General features: G+C 33.3%; 2 protein-coding genes across 2 annotated transcripts; one reads left to right on the forward strand and one right to left on the reverse strand.

The window, feature by feature from the left end:
* Nucleotides 1–4606: 4606 nt before the first annotated feature.
* On the reverse strand, nt 4607–7619 carry LOC110099538 (VAN3-binding protein-like). The gene is made up of 6 exons (XM_020826732.2): nt 7500–7619; nt 7010–7078; nt 6532–6937; nt 6036–6146; nt 5395–5499; nt 4607–5069 (listed from the first exon to the last, which is right to left on the reverse strand). Exons 1-6 carry the CDS (start codon nt 7572–7574, stop codon nt 4882–4884), a joined length of 954 nt encoding a protein of 317 aa, XP_020682391.1. The 5' UTR covers nt 7575–7619; the 3' UTR covers nt 4607–4881.
* A 364-nt stretch (nt 7620–7983) lies between these two features.
* Nucleotides 7984–15062, forward strand: LOC110099550. The gene is made up of 4 exons (XM_028691753.1): nt 7984–8025; nt 11468–14737; nt 14829–14924; nt 15030–15062. The coding sequence occupies exons 1-4, from the start codon at nt 7984–7986 to the stop codon at nt 15060–15062; spliced, it is 3441 nt and encodes a 1146-aa protein (XP_028547586.1).
* The last annotated feature ends 5247 nt before the right edge of the window (nt 15063–20309 follow it).

Raw genomic sequence — 20309 nt, forward strand, 5'->3', positions numbered from 1 at the left:
TATCTAGATTTTAGCAGTGGCCACGCCATGATAAATTATTATATGCAGAGGTTGGGCGTTAAATGACGTTTAGAGAATTAAAAACTCCCAATCTAGTTCTTCAAAAACATCCAATTGCTACCAATATATGAGAAGAGTATTCTGATATTGAATGATACAAAGATCACCTTGAACAAGATCAAGTAAGGCACCACTGATTTTAAGCAACTTGGCACTATTTTTATTGTTCAAGTACGCCTCCTCTCTAGCATCCCAAATTTTATTTTCAAACCAATTTCTTTTTTTATGATGTTAATAAGTAGATATATTTATGTTATTTTTATATCATCATTATTTCCACCGTTTGATTTGATGATTTTTTTTTAAATAGAATTTATGAAAATTACATGTGAATCATAGCTTAATGATATTTAGACAACATCGGAAACTAATCATATATTAATATTATAAATTAATGATGTCATGTAAATAAAATAAAATAATCGATAACAAAAATTATTATTTATTATAGGATAAACACTATCCAACAATCTTAAAATAAATTTAATATTTTTAAGATTTTAAATGAATTTAATTCAAATAAAATAAAATAAATGTTCTAACGACTAACTCAATGGCGATGGGTTCTAAATTTCATTTAGTAAAAAAAAAAAGCAATTCTTTTGATGAAGGATTACAAATGCTCCATAATGGCCTTACATTTCATACGATAATTAAACAATTAAATATATTAATTAAGCTGCAAGAGCCTTACACACGTAAATTAGCAAACTCTAATTAGTCATTAATTCAAAGAATTTAAGGATTTTTGTACTAATTATCTTCATTTATTAATTATGAATAAATCAATTAAGATTTCGTACGCCAAGAGGATCTGACAGGCATGGAATGATAGGATAAATACTATCAAACAATCTTTAAAATATAATTTTAATATTTTTAAGATTTTAAATGAATTTAATTACAAATTCATATGATCTCTCTGTTGGAAAACTAATCTCAATTAATAAATTTAATTAGTTTGGATTGCATAGTTATCTATTTTGATAAGAAATTCTCATCAGTTTTTAATAAAAAATGAGAATTTATGTGATTATGATGTGACCGGTTGTAGTAGACTGAAAGAGTAGGCATGAAACTTAATAAATTTTAAGTATATTTTATATTAATATTTTTTAAACGATCTGGCTCATCAGCCAACTAGTTAAGTTGGCGCTAGCTCAAGCTTGGCTCATTAGCTCTTCGAGCTCGGCTCATGAGCCATTTATCAAGTCGAGCCTGAGCCAACTCACAAGTCGGCTTGACTCACTTACACCCCTATAGAGAACAAAACTCTTATGTGAAGATAATGAGCAATAATATGAACAGCCCTAGACAACATTGAAAGCGACCAGCAATATTGATTGCAGCAGGAAGCAATTACAAAAAGTGAGAGCTCCAACTTAGGTTGGTAATTAAATCATTATATGATGCTGCTCATTTTGGTGGTTGGGAGCTTTGACTACCAACCAAGAGGAATCAAGAGGTCTTAAGTTCAGAGTCTTGTGTATGTAATGTGTGTGTGTTAGTTTCCTCAGTAATAGATATGGATATTATAGATTATTTATTTATTATTAGATTGGAGTATATCCAAGATGATGTTAGTAAAGAGTTGTAGACTTACAATTTGAGAATCCTCTTACCCAATTTGAGAATCCTCTCCTAATCAGGATACCATGATTGATTGTTTTATAGAGAAAACGTGAGACTTCTTATATTTCTTGAGTTGCAAGCAATGTGGGGAGGATTTTGATTCAACATTGTATGGATTTGGAATGATTTATAATTTGTTATGAGGTCTCTTAGATTATAGATGTTGAATTTGAGTTGATAGTCTTAAAGTAAATTTTGGATGGTAGTAGATTGGGTTCTGTATGGAGCATATCATCGATATATATATATATGAGAATATATATAGAGACAACATTGCAGTTGTAGAGCTAGAGAGAGGAATGAACCTTGCTAAACTGAAAAACAAAGGTTTGAAGATGATCGATAAAAATGATGAACCACTATTTGTAAGCTTTAAGTCTATAGATGGCTTGAAGAAGTAGATAAATATGATTATAATGTCGAGGAACAACAAATCCTTGTGGTTGCTTGATGTAGATTGATTCATGAAGATGGGCACGGAGGAAAGAATTGGAGATGTTAAGTTGAGTGAATGAATACTCTTGATAAAATGCCATCATATTTAGGATATTGATCATTGGAATTGAAGTTACAAGTCTAAACATTTTATTCTAGTGTATGCCATACACTTGCTTATTCATTGAGCCATCGAGTGGGGGTTATAGTGAGCAACAGAGCCATCAAGATGAATTTTTTTTGTATACATCCAATTACTTAGTTCCTTGATTTTGATGTGCTTCACATTGTGAGGGCCATAGTATGATTTGTATGTTGGGCAAGATGTAAAGAACACACAACTTCACTTATGATAGTGAATAGAAATCATCAAGACAAATGAGTTATAGTAGCATGCATATCAACACAACTTCACTTATGATAGTGAATAGAAATCATCAAGACTAATGGGTTATAGTAGCATGCATATCACTGTTTTAAAAGGTTAATAACTGGGAGATAAGCCATTGAGAATATACACTATAATAAGATCATAATCAAGTGATGGTCCTACTATTATAAAAATATAAGCTTTGGCTTTGATGTCCACCAGATTTTATTGTATGGTTTGATCGCTCATGAATATGTGATGTGCAACATTCTTGAGTTGGGAGATATGATATCAATTTGTAGATTGTAGTATGATATTTGATGGTGTTTCATGCTTGGTATGTACTGCCAAGTCATTTATTATTATTATTATTATTATTATATATACGTGTGTGTCGTGCTATGATATTTTCATACAAAGTCATCCAGTTTATATCGTGATTAGCAATATTAATCATATTATGTATAATACTAATCTCAATACAAATCGGACAACATTTAAGCTCATGATAGTATTTTTTTTATTTTTACCCTACTCCAAACCCTCTACGAAGGCTTTGTTTGGAACAACTTTTTAATTGCTTTGCTTTTCAGGCTGTAACTACAATTTCTATTTGGCCACTACTTTTTCGTTGCTTTCAAAAAAATTGTGCTAGAAAATTGTTTCTACGATACTTTTAGAAAGTTACTTTCTCTATAATAGTTTTACAAAGCAGTAAGAACTCTATCAAAACTCAACCTAATTCTCTTTATTTATGAGCGGCTTCAAATCATTATCTTAGAAAATTTGGATGCAACATTCAAATGGTCCTATGAATGAGCTAATATGAATACACAAAGAAACTTTTAAAATGTTATGGTTAGCTGAGGAAGTGGTCTTTAGGATTACTAAGGACAAGCTGTTGATGAAGAGGAATACTTATAGTTGAAGACTTCCATATGCCCAAACTAAAAAAAAAAATGATTATGCAATGGAAATTTTAATCAACTTCTTCAAAGATTACAGAGTTTTCGTGGCTGAATTCTCTTATTTGGTAGTTTTCATTGTCATTTATTTTTATATTGTCTTTTTATTTTATACAGCTACAATTGAATAAGGGTTGGAAATGAGAAAGAATTTGGGCCAAAAATTAAATAAAACACATTGGTTCAAACGTGTTGATGTAGTCAATGGTTTGCCAGCTTATGATTTGCCATTTGTACTTTAATTAATAAAAAAATTATAATTAATATCTCTATATTCATGGTTGCTAATATATTATTTAATTCATATAACATTATTAATTGTATCTATTTTGTTCTCTATAAATTATTCCTATAAAGTTGATCCAATCATATAAACTAAGCCAATTGGAGAATCCATTAAAATTCTTAATCTTTTTTTAATAATTGAATTCATTTCCATCTATATAATATTTAAAATATAATTTTTTAAATACATGACAAGGCTATGTGTATTAATTAAAAATTATCATAATTAACATCCCTAATTATATCATTTACAATCATTAATATATTTCTACCATAAATCATTTTTTCACTTGAAGATAATTTAAACAAAATTCAACATAAGATAACACAAGATGATAATGTCAAACCAATTAAGCCCCATAGTCACTAGCTATTGTATCATATTGAGTAGGGTGTAAATTAACGAGTTGAGTTGAGCTCGAACCATGCTCACTGGCCAAATTAGAGCATGGCTCACTGACCAAATCACGAGCTCGAACTCGAGTTGAGCTCAAAGGGCAAGCTTGTGAGATTTTGACAAAAGGCAGGAAGGTGTTGACATGATATCACCAGAGAAAAAGAAGGGGTGATCGTGACGTGTGCAACTTCTATTTTTATTTTTTCTGGGAACTGGTGTAGTCTTTTTTTTTTTTTTTTGGATATGGACTTTTCTCGACCCTATCAACTTTTCTCTTTTCTTGTTAAGAAAAAATATAACTGATTTTCTCAAGGAAAGAAAAAAATCTAAGCAACTACATCATTACTAGCTAGCACACGAGTCGAGCCTGTCAAGCTCGAGCTTGTGGCTCGATAACTCGACTCACTTACACCCGTAATCTTGAGTTTAGATGAGGCAAAATAGTAGTTAGTACTCTCATAACAAAATATATTATTCATTAAACTAGTTTTTTCCAAGGACTTCCCAATTCCAATATTGACATAAATTTCAAGTCATCTAAATGTTTAATACACTGAAACAAGTTTTACCTAAACAAAAAAAAAAAATCTTTTTCAAATACAGACTTTATTGTTCATTTGTCATGAAATGGCAAACTTAGTAAATGAAATACTCATTTTAGCAGTTTTGCATCAGCTGAAGAATGACTCAAAGAACACAAGCTAAGCCTTAGATGACTACCTTATGAATTGAGATGATCAGTTTTGTCTCTCTCTGACACATAAGAGCTGAGAAATGGTGGACTTCCACTGTAAGAACTGTTTCTTGTCTTCAAAGAGTAGTTGAACATGTCCATCATTGGTGCTAAGGTCTATTGAGCACAAGCCATGGCCAGCCTCATCACAACCACCATTGTTTATTTCCTCCAAAGTGTTGGTAATCCTATCTAAAAATAGAATGATAATCATTAAAATTAAGAATCATATCTATATAATCCATAACTTAGTTGTTGCATTAATCTTACAACAGAATAATTTCTTTTTACTAATGATACTTAAGTAACTTAGGTGTTGTGCCTGTTTCAAGATAGTCATTGCATTTAAGGTTCAAGTTTGGCTCTGAGCCATCGTGCTTGATCGATATATCGTGCTCCGATTGTTAATATCTATTCGGGTTTGATCCATTCTTGACTTGAGATGGCTCTCAGTCCAGTACTTATGTTAGTATATAACATTTTATTTTGTATGATCATTTAAGTATGATGAACTTACAATCTTTATGTGTAGTGATTGTACCCTTCAAAAGCTTCTTCACCAACCTTAATGTAAGCATATTATGCTTTAGGTAGATCCTTACTTCCCTCACCTGCAGCTTCCCTGCATCATAACAGATAAACATGCTCAGATCCTATTTGATTGTTTTCAATTTAAATCATTCAAGCATTTTCTTAGTATCCTTAAGCTGCTATAAATAGGGATATAGTTACACATTGTTATAATATACAGACAGGAGCAGGATTGAATGAGATTCTGCAAGTCTTTTACTATGTTAGCTCATTATTGAGTTTGGGAGAGTAGCTTTTCACTGTGTTCTTTTCTTTTTTCTGAGATTGAGGCTTCGTTTGGGCCGGCTGTTTTATTGCTTCATAAAGTAGCTTTTCAGTACAAAAATTAAATTTTTTATACTTTAAAGCTGCTTTAAGAAGCAGAAAGAAAGTAGTCCCAAACGAAACCTGAATCGCTGAAAATTGAGCAACTTATCTGTTCTGAGATTTCAACACATCGTATGGTTTGTCTTTTCAATGAGCCAATTTCGATGAGATTGCAGAGGCCTCGATTTTAACACAGGCAATAGAGCTAGCAGGTCCAAGAAAGAAGTAAACCAGTATTCTGAAAAGTTTTAGCTCTCTAACCCGTTGGTGAACATTTGAGGAGCTGTATTCCTCTTACAAGGATCACCTTGTCTTCTGAAATACGTCTGTTTGCAGCTGTCCTCACCTCAAGTGTTGAAGCTCCTCTTAAGCCTACATCGAATGAACACATTGTATTTATATTAGCATCAATAGCATAAAATGGGCCTTAATTTGAAATATATATGATCAACGGTTCTTCTTCGATAAGTTTTCAGTGGATCTTCTGTTATTTGTTAGGATTTCATTGCTTTTGGAGGAAAAATAATGATCTTGGAAATAAATAGAAGATTTTTTCCTACTGAAGTTCATATTATGGCCACTTGAATGTCCCCACTATTTAATTTTATTTTTAAAAATGGCTCTTTAACATAATCTCCTTTGAAATATATTCTCTTTTATATCAAGCTTTCCTAACATTTTCATTTTATAGCTACAAAATTTATCAGAAAGACTGAAACTCAAAAAGAGATTATAAGGAAAAGGAAGAATTACTTACATGTTGCAGCAGCAGCAGTTAGTCCGAGAATTTCTGAGGCGCTTTGTGTTGCTAGTCCCCTATCAATGGCTAAGGAAATAAGGGATCTCTTAGCTCCCACAGCCTCTGCAGCCTCAGCACATACTGTAGCTACTAGTGCTGCTGCCGAAGCAACCACCATGCTCATCTTCTGGTCCCAGCCTTCTCCCTGAACTGGCATAGCGGACATATTCCAATTATTCACAGAATCCATACTGAAATTCGCCAAAGTTCCTGCAATGGCTGATGCTAGCCTAGCAACAGAGAGAGCAGCATGGACTTGAGCTATCTGAAGCCTTAGCTTCTCTTTTCTTTTCATATGAGTTCTTCTTATAAATCTTGTAAGTAGCTCTCCACTCAGGAGTGCTTTCATGGACTTAACACTCATCTGCAAAAGTTTAAGTGAGCTTTGAAGTTTTTTTTTTTAATTATGTTTTGAGCTTGAGGTCTCAGTTAGTACCCAATTACTATGATGAGAGTTGTGCCTTTTAGCTGACGAAGTTGTGAAGCTTTCATTTGATAGCCATGCCTGTAAATAAAGCTCGAGCTTCAACCAACTCAATATTCTAGACAGTAGAAAAGTAATGAACAAGAAATAATGTATATTGGATTCGAAAATTTGCTCCATTGATATGAAATCATGGCTGGGACAGCTTTCTTGCTGCTTCTTAAAACAGCTTTCTTAATTTTTTACTAAAAAACTATTTTAAAAAGCATCAAGATAGCCGTCTCAAATGAAGCCTAAATTCGAAAATTTTAAATTCAAAGTTTAACAGACTTGCTCAAATAGACTTATTATTGGCTTCAGGAAAAGCAAGCTGAAGATCAGTGTGGGCTCCGAAAAATTCCAATTTTGGGGATGAGTGATCCCGGGGGAATTTTCAGATGGAATCGGTCGGTGGTTTTGCCGTTACAGTCAACAATCAGAAGGGAGAGTTGATTTGTTTTACCCAAGTATGATTCCTCATTATTGTAATTCCTCCACTGAATTCTGCAACGTTTTCCTCTAACCTCTGTTCCTTCATAACTTGATCATTCTCTTCACTTTTCTCATCCTCTAGCTTCGGAACTAGGATCTTCAAAAACGAACATGCACATCTAAATCTCACTTTGGTAACTCAACAGTGTAATATAAATAAAAAGAAAGGCTAAACTTTATTGAACTTTTTAAGCTAAATAATTACTTGTTGAAAAAACCATTCATTTCTGTCAAAATTGTATAAATTTTGAACAAAAACCACAACAAATAACAAAATAATTGAAGGCAACCTCCTTGGCTCAACAGAACCTAGGCAAGCTTGGGAAATTTGTTTGGAAACCATGAACCCTAGGCATGTCCAAAACAAAGCCTAAATTAGCCAGAGCAGGTTCAAAACTTGGTCGAGTCTATTCCATCCAGGGCTGTCAAGATGGAGAAATTATTTTGTTCGGTCGATGGACCATCCAGAGGCGAATCAGAAAGCGTCACGTCACTCGGTACACAACAATACACAGCATCGGTACACAACAAAAAAGTAACGTGGTGCGCTCTGATTCGTCTTTAGACGCCTTCCGGTGACTGCGCAGAATAATTTTTCTTCAAGATGATTGGAATGGCTTGGTGCCTCCTACCTCCAAGTGAAGATATTTGGTGTGACCTTTATACTTATCATTGTGATTCCTTTTTAAGCTTATTTGGCAATGGTTTCAATTTTTTATTATGAGTAGTTTTTTTATCTCCTCTCCCACCTTTTTCTCCTACTCTTGTCCATATTTGATTCCATAGGTACATTTGGCCAACTACTAACCCGAAGTCTACCTCCTTTAGACTATGCAATACACTACATAATCATCATCAAGGGCGGATCCAACTTCTTTTTTCAGGGTGGGCAAAAAAAAAATTTTTTTTGTAGGAGATAGGCAAAGATGCTTATGATTGATAAAATTATAACAAAAAATATTTTTGAGGGGGGCAAAATACCCAAAATATCCAAAATATTCCAAAACTTTCCCTCTAAATATTTAAAAAAAAAATTTGAGTGAGTCCTTGGTGGATCCGCCTATGATCATCATAGAATTCAAACTTGATAAGTCCCAAAAACTATCTAAAAATCAAGCATGCTAATATAATGTAGGATTAGTTTTGGGCATTTATATAGTATTTTTTTAATATATGCAAGTTTTACATAACCAAAAAGTAAATTATTGGAAAACTAATTCATTATTGTTTGATTTTGAGTGCTTTTGAAGTGCTTTGTGGCTTCTTCTACCTTTAAAAATTTTAGTGATAGCTTCAACTACCCTTGTGTTGGAAGTGGATTGCTGGCTCATTCCAATTGAAAGTATTTGATGAGATCTTCATACTTATCATTCTGCTTTCTTCAAAATTCATCTGCGCCACATTGCTTACTAAAATACAAACTTGTAAATAGCAAGCTCAATACTATCTGAAAAATTAGACTTGTCGATATTATTTCAAACACTAAACTCCATCTCATGATTCATGGCTTCTTACAAATTAAGCATAACTTGGATATTATAGGAGTAGAATTTTAAAATAGTCCTCCGATTATTGATAAATGTCTAATATAATCTCAGAGTTTTGTATTGCCCCATTTCACTTTCTCGACTATTAGAAATTGAGTCAATTTAATCCTTGAGATTAAAATAAAAATTAAAATTAACTCTAAACTTAAATATGATAGGTATTTTATATATTATAAGTGAAAATGAGATTATATTATTTTATTTTATCATTTAATAAATTATAGTATATAGTTAATCTAGTGTATGATAAGGATGAACAAAAAGAGAATATTTTTTTATATTTTTAAAGTAAAATCTAATATTGCTATTCTTTACCATATTTTAATAATTTTATAGATTATATAATAGATTAAAAATTATTAAAATAAATTTCCTTTTATATTAAAATATAATAAAGAAGGACAATATTAGATTTTGCTTTTAAAAATATAATTTTTTTTACTATTTATTCACTATTATTATTTACTAGATTAACTATATATACTATAATTTATTGAAAGATAAAATAGAACAATGTAAGCAATTTACTCTCAAATTCACTTGTAATATCTAAAATATTCTTCATATTTAAATTTGTAGTTAAATTTAACTCTTATTTTAGACTTTAAGGCTAAATTGACTCAATTTCTAATAGTCAAATTAAAGGACTAAAATGAGACAATGTAAAACTCTAAGACTAAATAGTACATTTATCCATAGTTGGAAGACTATTTTGAACTATTTCTCTTATAGAAATTGACCACGATATGAAGAGGCCTAAGTCATTCTGAATCAATTTAAAGTTCAAAACTCCTCTTGAGAACTTATTAGGTACAGATGATGGAACTCAAAGTTGTGATAGCATTGTGTCTATATATATATATATATATATATTTTTTTTTTTGGCAGCACTTGCAACCGGGGACTTTCGATTTTGTTGGAATTTCGTTCAAGGACGATGATGTAGCTGCTAATCATCTCCTTGGAGGGCCTTCTTCTGGGCAACCAGGAGATTATTTTTCTTGGTTGCCGATTTTCTACTTTGCTTGTGTATGTGATTAGCAGTCTGAGTCCTTCGGATGCTTTTGCATCTTTTGTGGATGGCAGTTCTTATTTCTTTTGCTTCAATTGTCTTTATTTTCTCTGGGGGTATAGGTTTTTGGTTGCACCTCAATGTTTGAGGTCTAACCTTTTTTGTTATGCCTTACTTGTAACCTTCTTTTACATGGTAATATATGGGCTTTTTGCCCTCATTTTCCCAAAAAAAAAAAATTTGTTTTTAAAACCGATGCTAAAAGTAGTTTTTCCCAACAATTTTAGCAGCGGTTTAAACTGCTATTATTATCAGCGGCTAAAACTGCCGCTGCAGAAGCATAATAAATGCTTTAAGGAGCCTTAATTTCTAATACACCATTCGAGCCTCCCCAATGTTTTCCTCTTCTATTCTTCGATAGAGTCAATTCTAGTTTCCCTTTGATCGATTGACTGTTGTGCTTCCTCCACATCCCTCTGTCGTAGCATCGGCCAATTGCCTCCATTCTGTTGTCGTTGTTCAACTATTTTATCGTCTTCTCTAAGTAGGTGATGAATGTTCATTAATCTTGCTCGTGTTAATAGTTAAAATAATTTCTCTTTCTTAAAAATTATAAACAAAGCAAGAGTTTAGCCAAAGCCTTATAATCAAATACTAACATCTCTCTCTTATCATGCCCTAATTTCCCTTACCAGAGCTTGACTGTCACCATGAAGTTAGCTATTTTTCTCCTTCGATAGAGCACAAATGTAAGGATAATATTGTTTCAATATATCATCCAATTGTCATTGTTGTGTTGCTTCAATCGAATAGGTGTTGCAAATTTCTGTATTAAGAGAAGATATTTCAAACTATATTTTTGAATTTTTTGGACGTAGAATTTTTTTATATTTATAGGGAATTAGCTTATGCATTTTTTTATATGAGAACAAATTATTATCTCAACAAATGCTTGAGCAAAATTGCATAATGAGGAAATATTTATATATGATTTGTTTACTGAATATTATTTCTTTCATGTTGGATGGGGACTCCCACAAGAAATTAGAATGTATTTTGAATTAAAAAATTGTAGTGCATGCTTATTTGTTCGTTTATAAATAAAAAAATATAATTTACATTTGGGGATTAATGACACCGGAGTGTCTTCAATTTTAGTTGTATATGGAAAAACCCGCATACAACTTCTCTGTTAGTTTGTTTTCTAATCCCCTGTTTCTTTCTTAGATTGTGTTGCTTCCTATGTAGCCGATTCTAGTGCTGCTTGTACATCGCTAGTTATAAATACCTTGAGAAATAAAGGCGGGATAGTTTTTTTGGGTGAATTCAAAATTCTGTTCTAACTCTGTTATTGAGTTACTGTATCCTGTAGTGTTACAGGTGGTGGCCGGAGCTCGAGCGGGAGGTGGATTTCCTGTCAGTAGAACTCTAAAGGAGAAGGTAAGTCGTCTTATCTTCTTCATACGTGATCTCTTTGCTGCATCGATTACCAGGACGGTGTCAAATTTGGTATCAGAGCCGGCGAAGATGCCGCCTCGGAGGAATGTGCAACGTCCGACGAAAGACGTTATCATTGAAGATCTGCAAAGAGAAATTCAGCAGTTACAACAAAGATTGGCAAGATTTGAGCATAGGGAGACGGATCAAGAAGTTCAAGAAGAGGAGGAAGAAATGAATCCTTTTCATCTTGAATCTCACAGTGAAGAAGAAGAAAGAAGAACCCTACCTGGTCGCCGTAAATATCACAGAGATGATGCAGGAGTCAAGATAGAGCTACCTGATTTTGATGGCCGGCTAGACCCGGACGAATTCGTTAATTGGTTATATACCATAGAACGAATTATTGAGTTTAAAGAAATACCACAGGATCGAATTGTCAAGATTATTGCTATTAAACTGAAGAAAAGCGCGTCGCTATGGTGGGAAAATTTAAAACGCAATAGAGAACGGGAAGGACGCAGCAAGATTATCACATGGAGTAAGATGAAAAAGGAACTTCAACGCAAATACTTACCGGAACGATATCGACAAGATTTATTCTTAAAACTTCATAGGTTACAGCAGAACCAGTTGTCTGTAGAAGAATATATTGCGGAATTTGAACAGTTGTCACTCCAATGTGATTTATCAGAACCTGAAGAAAATACCATCGCACGATTCCTGGAAGGATTACAGGCTCCCATTGCGAACATAGTCCAATTACAGCCGTATTGGACATTACAGGATGTATTCAATTTGGCTATAAAAGTGGAAAAGCAGCAACGTCCTAACAAGTGGACTCGAGGGAGGACCACAAGTCAAGAAGATAGTATGGAGAAAGTCAATTTAAAAAAAACAGAAGGAAAATCTGCGGGAATCAATCCGGTAAACAAGGATGGCTATAAACCCTTTAATGTAGCATCAAAAGTTCCTGGAGCAAGCACATTGGCACCAAGAAAATGTTTCAAGTGTCAAGGTTTTGGACATATCGCCTCAGGGTGTCCAAATCGACGGGTAGTTACACTCATGGAAGATATTGGGTCTGATCAAGACATGGCTGATGAACAGGACATGGAAACTAATTCCCCAACAGTCGAACCTGAGACGACGATTATCTCTGCTGATGAGGGGAGTTTACTTGTTCTTCGTAGAGTACTGAGTTCACAGAAAGAGGATACAGATCAGCGGCACCGTATTTTTCAAACCAGATGCACCGTAGGCGGTAAAGTCTGTCAAATGATTATAGATAGCGGAAGTTGTGAGAATGTAGTGTCTACAACGATGGTGGAAAAACTAGCTTTACCCACGGAAAATCATTCCAAGCCTTACACCCTTTCGTGGATTCAGAAGGAGAATGAAGTTAGGGTCACAAAGAGGTGTCTTGTTAATTTCTCCATTGGAAAGTTTGTGGATCAAGTTTGGTGTGATGTTGTACCGATGGATGCCTGCCATCTTCTTTTAGGCCGTCCTTGGCAATTCGACAGAAAAACGGTACATGATGGGGAATCCAACACGTATTCGTTCAAATACAAGAATCAGAAAATAGTATTGGTCCCTATTGCACCAACTCTGTCTAAAGGAGGTCAACCCCAACTCCTGACTAGATCTCTGTTTGTGAAAGCTCTTAGAGAGGAGGGTGTTGGTTTGCTGATATTGGTATTATTCAGCAATGACAGCGTCAAGCATGACAGTAAAGACGTGCAAGATATTCTGGATGAATATGCTGACTTGCTCACAGATGTTCTTCCTGCCAAATTACCGCCTGAAAGACAGATCCAACACTCAATTGATTTTGTACCTGGTGCGATTATTCCCAATCGACCTGTCTATAGGCTTCGACCAGACGAGCAAGCTGAACTCAAGCGACAGGTACAAGACTTATTGAACCGAGGTTTTGTGAGACATAGTGTCAGCCCGTGCGCCGTGCCAGCGCTATTGGTGCCCAAGAAAGACGGTACATACAGGATGTGCATAGACAGCAGGGCTGTTAACAAAATCACTGTTAAATACAGGTTTCCCATTCCTCGGATCGACGACATGTTCGACCAGTTGCAGGGTGCTACGATCTTCTCTAAGATCGACTTGAGGAGTGGATATCATCAGATCAGAATGAAGACAGGAGACGAGTGGAAGACTGCCTTTAAAACACATGAAGGCTTATATGAGTGGTTGGTTATGCCATTCGGCTTAACCAATGCCCCCAGTACTTTTATGCGGTTGATGAACCATATTCTGCAGCCTTTCCTCTCTAAATTTGTGTTAGCATATTTTGATGATGTCCTCATTTACAGCCCCAATCTGCAGGATCATCGAACACATTTAAAAAGCGTTTTTGCAGTTCTCCGAGAACAACAGCTATTCGTGAATAAGGAGAAATGTCAGTTCGCTGTAGCTGAGATATCCTTCCTAGGATATAAGTTATCAGCTGAAGGTTTGCACGTGGATTGGGAAAAGATCGAAGCAGTCCGCAGTTGGCCCACGCCACAATCATTCACAGATGTCCGACGATTCCATGGACTGGCATCATTTTATAGAAGGTTCATCAAAAATTTCAGTTCAGTGGCGGCTCCCATGACTGAATTATTGAAGGCTGATCGCTTCGTGTGGAGTCCAGAAGCTCAACAGAGTTTCGAAGCATTAAAATTACAATTGTCCTCGGCCCCTACATTGGTACTCCCTAACTTCTCACAAGCTTTTGAAGTTGAATGCGATGCTTCTAACCTGGGAGTTGGAGCTGTTCTTACACAAGGTGGACATCCGGTGGCCTATTTCAGTGAAAAATTAAGTGAAGCTCGTCGGAAATATTCTACGTATGATAAGGAATTTTACGCAATCGTTCGAGCATTACAACACTGGAATCATTATTTGTTGGCAAATGAGTTTGTGTTATACTCTGATCATGAAGCATTACGGTTTTTAAACCATCAGAAGAAGCTGAAAGCGCGACACGCACAGTGGTCCGAATTTCTGTCAGCGTTCCATTATGTGCTCAAGCACAAAGCCGGACACAACAACCAGGTGGCGGATGCACTCAGTCGACGGCATCTATTACTGCAGACGTTACAGAGCCAAGTTATTGGGTTTGACGTGATCAAGGAATTATATAACAAAGATGCCGATTTTCAACACATTTGGGGAAAATGTCAAGGCACCAATCATAAGCAATTCCATGTTAACGATATATATATATATATATATATATTTTTTTTTTTGGCAGCACTTGCAACCGGGGACTTTCGATTTTGTTGGAATTTCGTTCAAGGACGATGATGTAGCTGCTAATCATCTCCTTGGAGGGCCTTCTTCTGGGCAACTAGGAGATTATTTTTCTTGGCTGCCGATTTTCTACTTTGCTTGTGTATGTGATTAGCAGTCTGAGTCCTTCGGATGCTTTTGCATCTTTTGTGGATGGCAGGTCTTATTTCTTTTGCTTCAATTGTCTTTATTTTCTCTGGGGGTATAGGTTTTTGGTTGCACCTCAATGTTTGAGGTCTAACCTTTTTTGTTATACCTTACTTGTAACCTTCTTTTACATGGTAATATATGGGCTTTTTGCCCTCATTTTCCCAAAAAAAAAAAAAAAAATTGTTTTTAAAACCGATGCTAAAAGTAGTTTTTCCCAACATGCAATTTTAGCAGCGGTTTAAACTGCTATTATTATCAGCGGCTAAAACTGCCGCTGCATAAGCATAATAAATGCTTTAAGGAGCCTTAATTTATAATACACCATTCGAGCCTCCCCAATGTTTTCCTCTTTTATTCTTCGATAGAGTCAATTCTAGTCTCCCTTTGATCGATTGACTGTTGTGCTTCCTCCACATCCCTCTGTCGTAGCATCGGCCAACTGCCTCCATTCTGTTGTCGTTGTTCAACTATTTTATCGTCTTCTCTAAGTAGGTGATGGATGTTCATTAATCTTGCTCGTGTTAATAGTTAAAATAATTTCTCTTTCTTAAAAATTATAAACAAAGCAAGAGTTTAGCCAAAGCCTTATAATCAAATACTAACATCTCTCTCTTATCATGCCCTAATTTCCCTTACCAGAGCTTGGCTGTCACCATGAGGTTAGCTATTTTTCTCCTTCGATAGAGCACAAATGTAAGGATAATATTGTTTCAATATATCATCCAATTGTCGTTGTTGTGTTGCTTCAATCAAATAGGTGTTGCAAATTTCGGTATTAAGAGAAGATATTTCAAACTATATTTTTGAATTTTTTGTACATAGATTTTTTTTATATTTATAGGGAATTAGCTTATGCATTTTTTTATATGAGAAAAAATTATTATCTCAACAAATGCTTGAGCAAAATTGCATAATGAGGAGATATTTATATATGATTTGTTTACTAAATATTATTTCTTTCATGTTGGATGGGGACTCCCACAAGCAATTAGAATGTATTTGAATTAAAAAATTGTAGTGCCTATTTGTTCGTTTATAAATAAAAAAAATATAATTTACATTTGGGGATTAAATCCTAATTTTCTTTCAGGATTGAGATAAGATATCCATAGTTGATTTTATAATGCATGTGGCATATCTAATTAAAGAAGGCTATTGCAAAAATTGAGCTATTGGCGATGTCTCATAAAAAGAAGGGAACAAATTACTACATTGATGATCGATCTCTTATAATTTTTTATATTTACTTTAGTGTATTTTGACTTAAAATAACTATGAGATTAATTGAAATTGTAAAGTGCAATGAGCTTAGGGTCTACGACAATTTTAAGCTTGAGATAAGTTCATACTCTCTAATGACTTTACATCTCATATAAACTCAGGTCTCTAACAACCTCAAGTTTCAAAAAATATTAGGTCTTTGCCTACCTCAAATCTAAGAAAAGTTCAAGAACTTTAATAACTTTAAATTTAAGATGAGTTTAAATTTTTTGTCGTCTTCAAATCTGAGACAAGTTAAGAGCTTATTGCAACTTGAATGATTATCCTAATAATTAATCTATTTTTATAGAATTTAAGCTTAATCTTGACTAAAATATGATCATAAATAACCCCTATGTATCGCTTGGTAGATAATGATAAGGCTGATGATGATGGCAAACTATTTGTTAGTATGGTTTGTTGCATGCATTCAGTTGTAATTTCAATTGATTTCTCCTCTTTGATGGTCATTTCAGCAACCACTTCGTCTGGATGGTTGTTTCAGCAACTTGGGGAGCTCTTCTATGATGAGCTAATTTTGGAAAAGATTTTTTTTAGCAATTTTGCCGGCCATTGTAATTTACTCTTAATTTGCTTATTACATTTTTAGCAATTGTTTGGTGCGTCAAGGTTGGTTGGTTCTTGTGGATTATTATGCCTTGTATTCTCGTGGCTTTTTGGTGTTTTTACTGGATAGTGATGATTGATTTTTGACATGAAATGTTAAAGTTGGATAATGAGCTTTATGAGTTCTCTTAACTCTGCCTTAAATGTTAATTTTTTTTTCAAAAATTGACATTAGATTGTGAATGAGTTCAAGATGAAAATTATGTAAGTTGTCTATATGTACTAAGTATTATTGTTTTTGAAGTTCTAATCATTCCTTTATATGGCTATTATAGATTCATATTTGTAGTGGAGTTTAAGAAATATTTAATCCTAAAGGAAGTTTGGTAATGCAAAGTTATGTCATTTAGTTATGCAAAGTTTAAGTGATCAATTTATAACAATAAGAAAAACATTTTATTACTGTTTAATTCATCATAGTTAATTTTTTTTATTTTTTAATGTTTCACGGGAGAGGGCTGTAAAAAATTTCTTAAAAATGTGAAAGTGATACCAAACCCTTGTTCTCAGTAAATCAATTACATAACAAGGTTGTATTATTCATCTTTCTTTTTATGAGTTATATTTCTTCCACATTTTATTATAAGAAATGCTACGATATTTTTTTGTGTGAAGTGATTCTAAACAGTGATCAACGAAAAGCATCTCGGATTTAGGCTTCGTTTGGGACTGCTTTCTTACTGCTTCTTAAAATAATTTTTTAGTACAAAAAATTAACTAAAAAGCAACTTTAAGAAGCAATAAGAAAGACTTCCCAAATGAAGCTTTAGAATGACATTATCCCCTTGGCTCTCGAATTTTATAATTTTTTTTTTTTGTTGGAGCTTTCTTTTCAAAATTGGAATGCTTTGTTGGAGGTTGCTTTAATCTTTGTGCTGGTTGTTGTTACAGACATCTTAAATGGACACAATTTTATTTGGCTGGTTTTATACAAATGATTGCTCATCCCTCCCTCATGCTCTTCCCCACAACTATTATGTTTTAGACACTAGCAAACAAATTGAGTTGACTCTTATAGATCATTAAATACTTGAAGCTAAGGTTCACTTTCATTGTGATATACTTGATGCTTTTGTAACAATAAATGGCCATAAAAATGTAGATTTTAAACTGTTATCTTTATTAATAAATTTAGGCCTTTTAATAATTTTTTAATCTATATATTTAGCTACTATGCGTTTTACCCGCTGTTATTCTGGGGCTGTAGTAGTAATTTTATTTTCGTAATTTTACAAAGGAAAATAAATGCTTCAATATCTATTTAGCCAGTTGCAAAACTATTGTGAAAACCCCTTGCAGCGAATACTAAATACAGTGGTCGTAGAGTGATTTTAGAAACTCTACAATATTTTCACGAAAGCCCTTATAAAGTGCTACAAAAGCCCATTTTTTTATAGTGTATAGTTCATATGATCAATATAATAAATAATAAGTTATGACATGTCATTGACAAGCATGTTAATAATCAAGTGAATCATACAAAGTAAATAATAAACTATAAATGCACCATTAATATTAGTTTGTGTATTAAAAATATATTCAATCATTTTATTAGATATACATGTTGGTAAAGAATAAGTTAGCCCATAATAATATTTCAATCATCCATTTTTTCATCGACTGGACATATATTCTACACATAACTATATGCAAATTATCGCATCCAATCTCATATTATATAATACCAAATAATAACATGCAATAATACAAAATAGTAAATATGTTGTAGAAAGTAGGTATATTAACATAATCATTCAAAATCACTTCAAATGTCATGCAAAGTACATAGAATTGCATAAGGAACATAAAAAAATGTATATTAAGAATGCAAGTAGAGAAAAAGCCTACAAATAAAGCAACATACATGACATCTATATGATGCATCATGTATGTCACATGTAGAATATCTAGTAATTTGGTCAATAGACTTCACAATACCATTCTACACATACATAAAATATAACATTATAGGAACATTGTAATACAAGATATAATGATTTTAAAATTTTGAAATGAGATTAGGACATGTTCGCTAAAATATTCGTTTGAATAATATTTTTCTAACAAAATAAATATATTTTTCATATGAAAAATATGATGGAAGGTCATATTTGATTATAAAAATTCATCGATGGTGGAAACATCATAATTTGTCAAAAAAAAAAAAATCCCCTAAGAATTAAACATAGAGTTTCGCATAAAAAAAAGGTTATAAAGCACATGGAGGGAGAATGTACAATGACAAGATCTAAGTAAGAAGTTGGATAAAAAGGTACGAAAAAAGAAAGACAAAAAGGATAAAAAAAAAATTTGTCAAAATAAATAAAAATAATACTTTACTATTTAGTCCTTTTTTTTATGATCCTCTGTTCTACTCCATCTCCATCCCACTATTGGTAATATAAGGGTACCTCAACTTCTATGTTTCTCTTGTATGCACCATGTTTTTTTACGACTTTGAAATTTTTATAAGTAAATTGAAACCTCAAAATTGGGCCTCAACTTTCTTATTTAGGTTTACAACTATGCTTTTCTAGGATTTGCAATTTCTCTTTAAAAGAAGACTAAAGACTTGAACTACGGATGATAACCATGATCCTTGCTTGCAATTAAGCCTTTTATAGGGAAATTCTTGCTTCTTTTTGACCCCCTCGAGATTTTTTTGATACTCCATATCACTTTCTTGCACTTTCAAATCTCAACAAAGCCTTTAGCGATGATTTTGAGCAAAAATTGATTTTCTATCTAATTTTTTTTGCTAAGCACATCAACAACTCCTAAAGCTTCCAAAATACATAAATAGTGATTGAGCTGGCATAATCTACTTCAACGTCCTAAAAGGATGTCTACATTGATATAACGAAAGTGGTCACATGTTAAAATTTCATAATTTTTAGTGGTTCATTTTTAGAGACTTAAAATATTTTCAAACTTATAAATCAGGACGTCTAAAAATAAAAAGCAATTGATGGGATCACAAACTCTCCATTCAATCAACACAATCTTTAACATAAATTGGAAATTCAAAGGACCCAATGGAGGGACATAATTTTTTTTAAATTTATTTAAATGATCAAATAGACTCTAAATTTTGCAAATTTAGTAAATAGAATTAATAACTCTAAAATTACTTAATTTCAAATTTTATTGGGCCCTAATTAGTAAGACTAGGAAATGTACCTCAATCCAAGGGACTAGTCGACCCACCGGCCCATCTCTTTCCACCCATCTCTTTCCAAGAGCACGTCATTCAATATGCTCAATCAAAGGCAACAAGTGATTGTTATCTCCACTAATAAAGCTAGTAAGGAAGATAGCCAAATAGCCCCCTAATACCCTCACTACTAGGAAATGCTCCTAGGCTTTGAATTGCAATGATGCTCATCAAATTTTATAATATTGATTTATATTTTAGGCCGCAATAGCCTACTAAATCATGTTAGCTCAATCT

This window comes from Dendrobium catenatum, unplaced genomic scaffold (assembly GCF_001605985.2).
Source record: "Dendrobium catenatum unplaced genomic scaffold, ASM160598v2 original_scaffold_62511, whole genome shotgun sequence".
NCBI lineage: Eukaryota > Viridiplantae > Streptophyta > Magnoliopsida > Asparagales > Orchidaceae > Dendrobium > Dendrobium catenatum.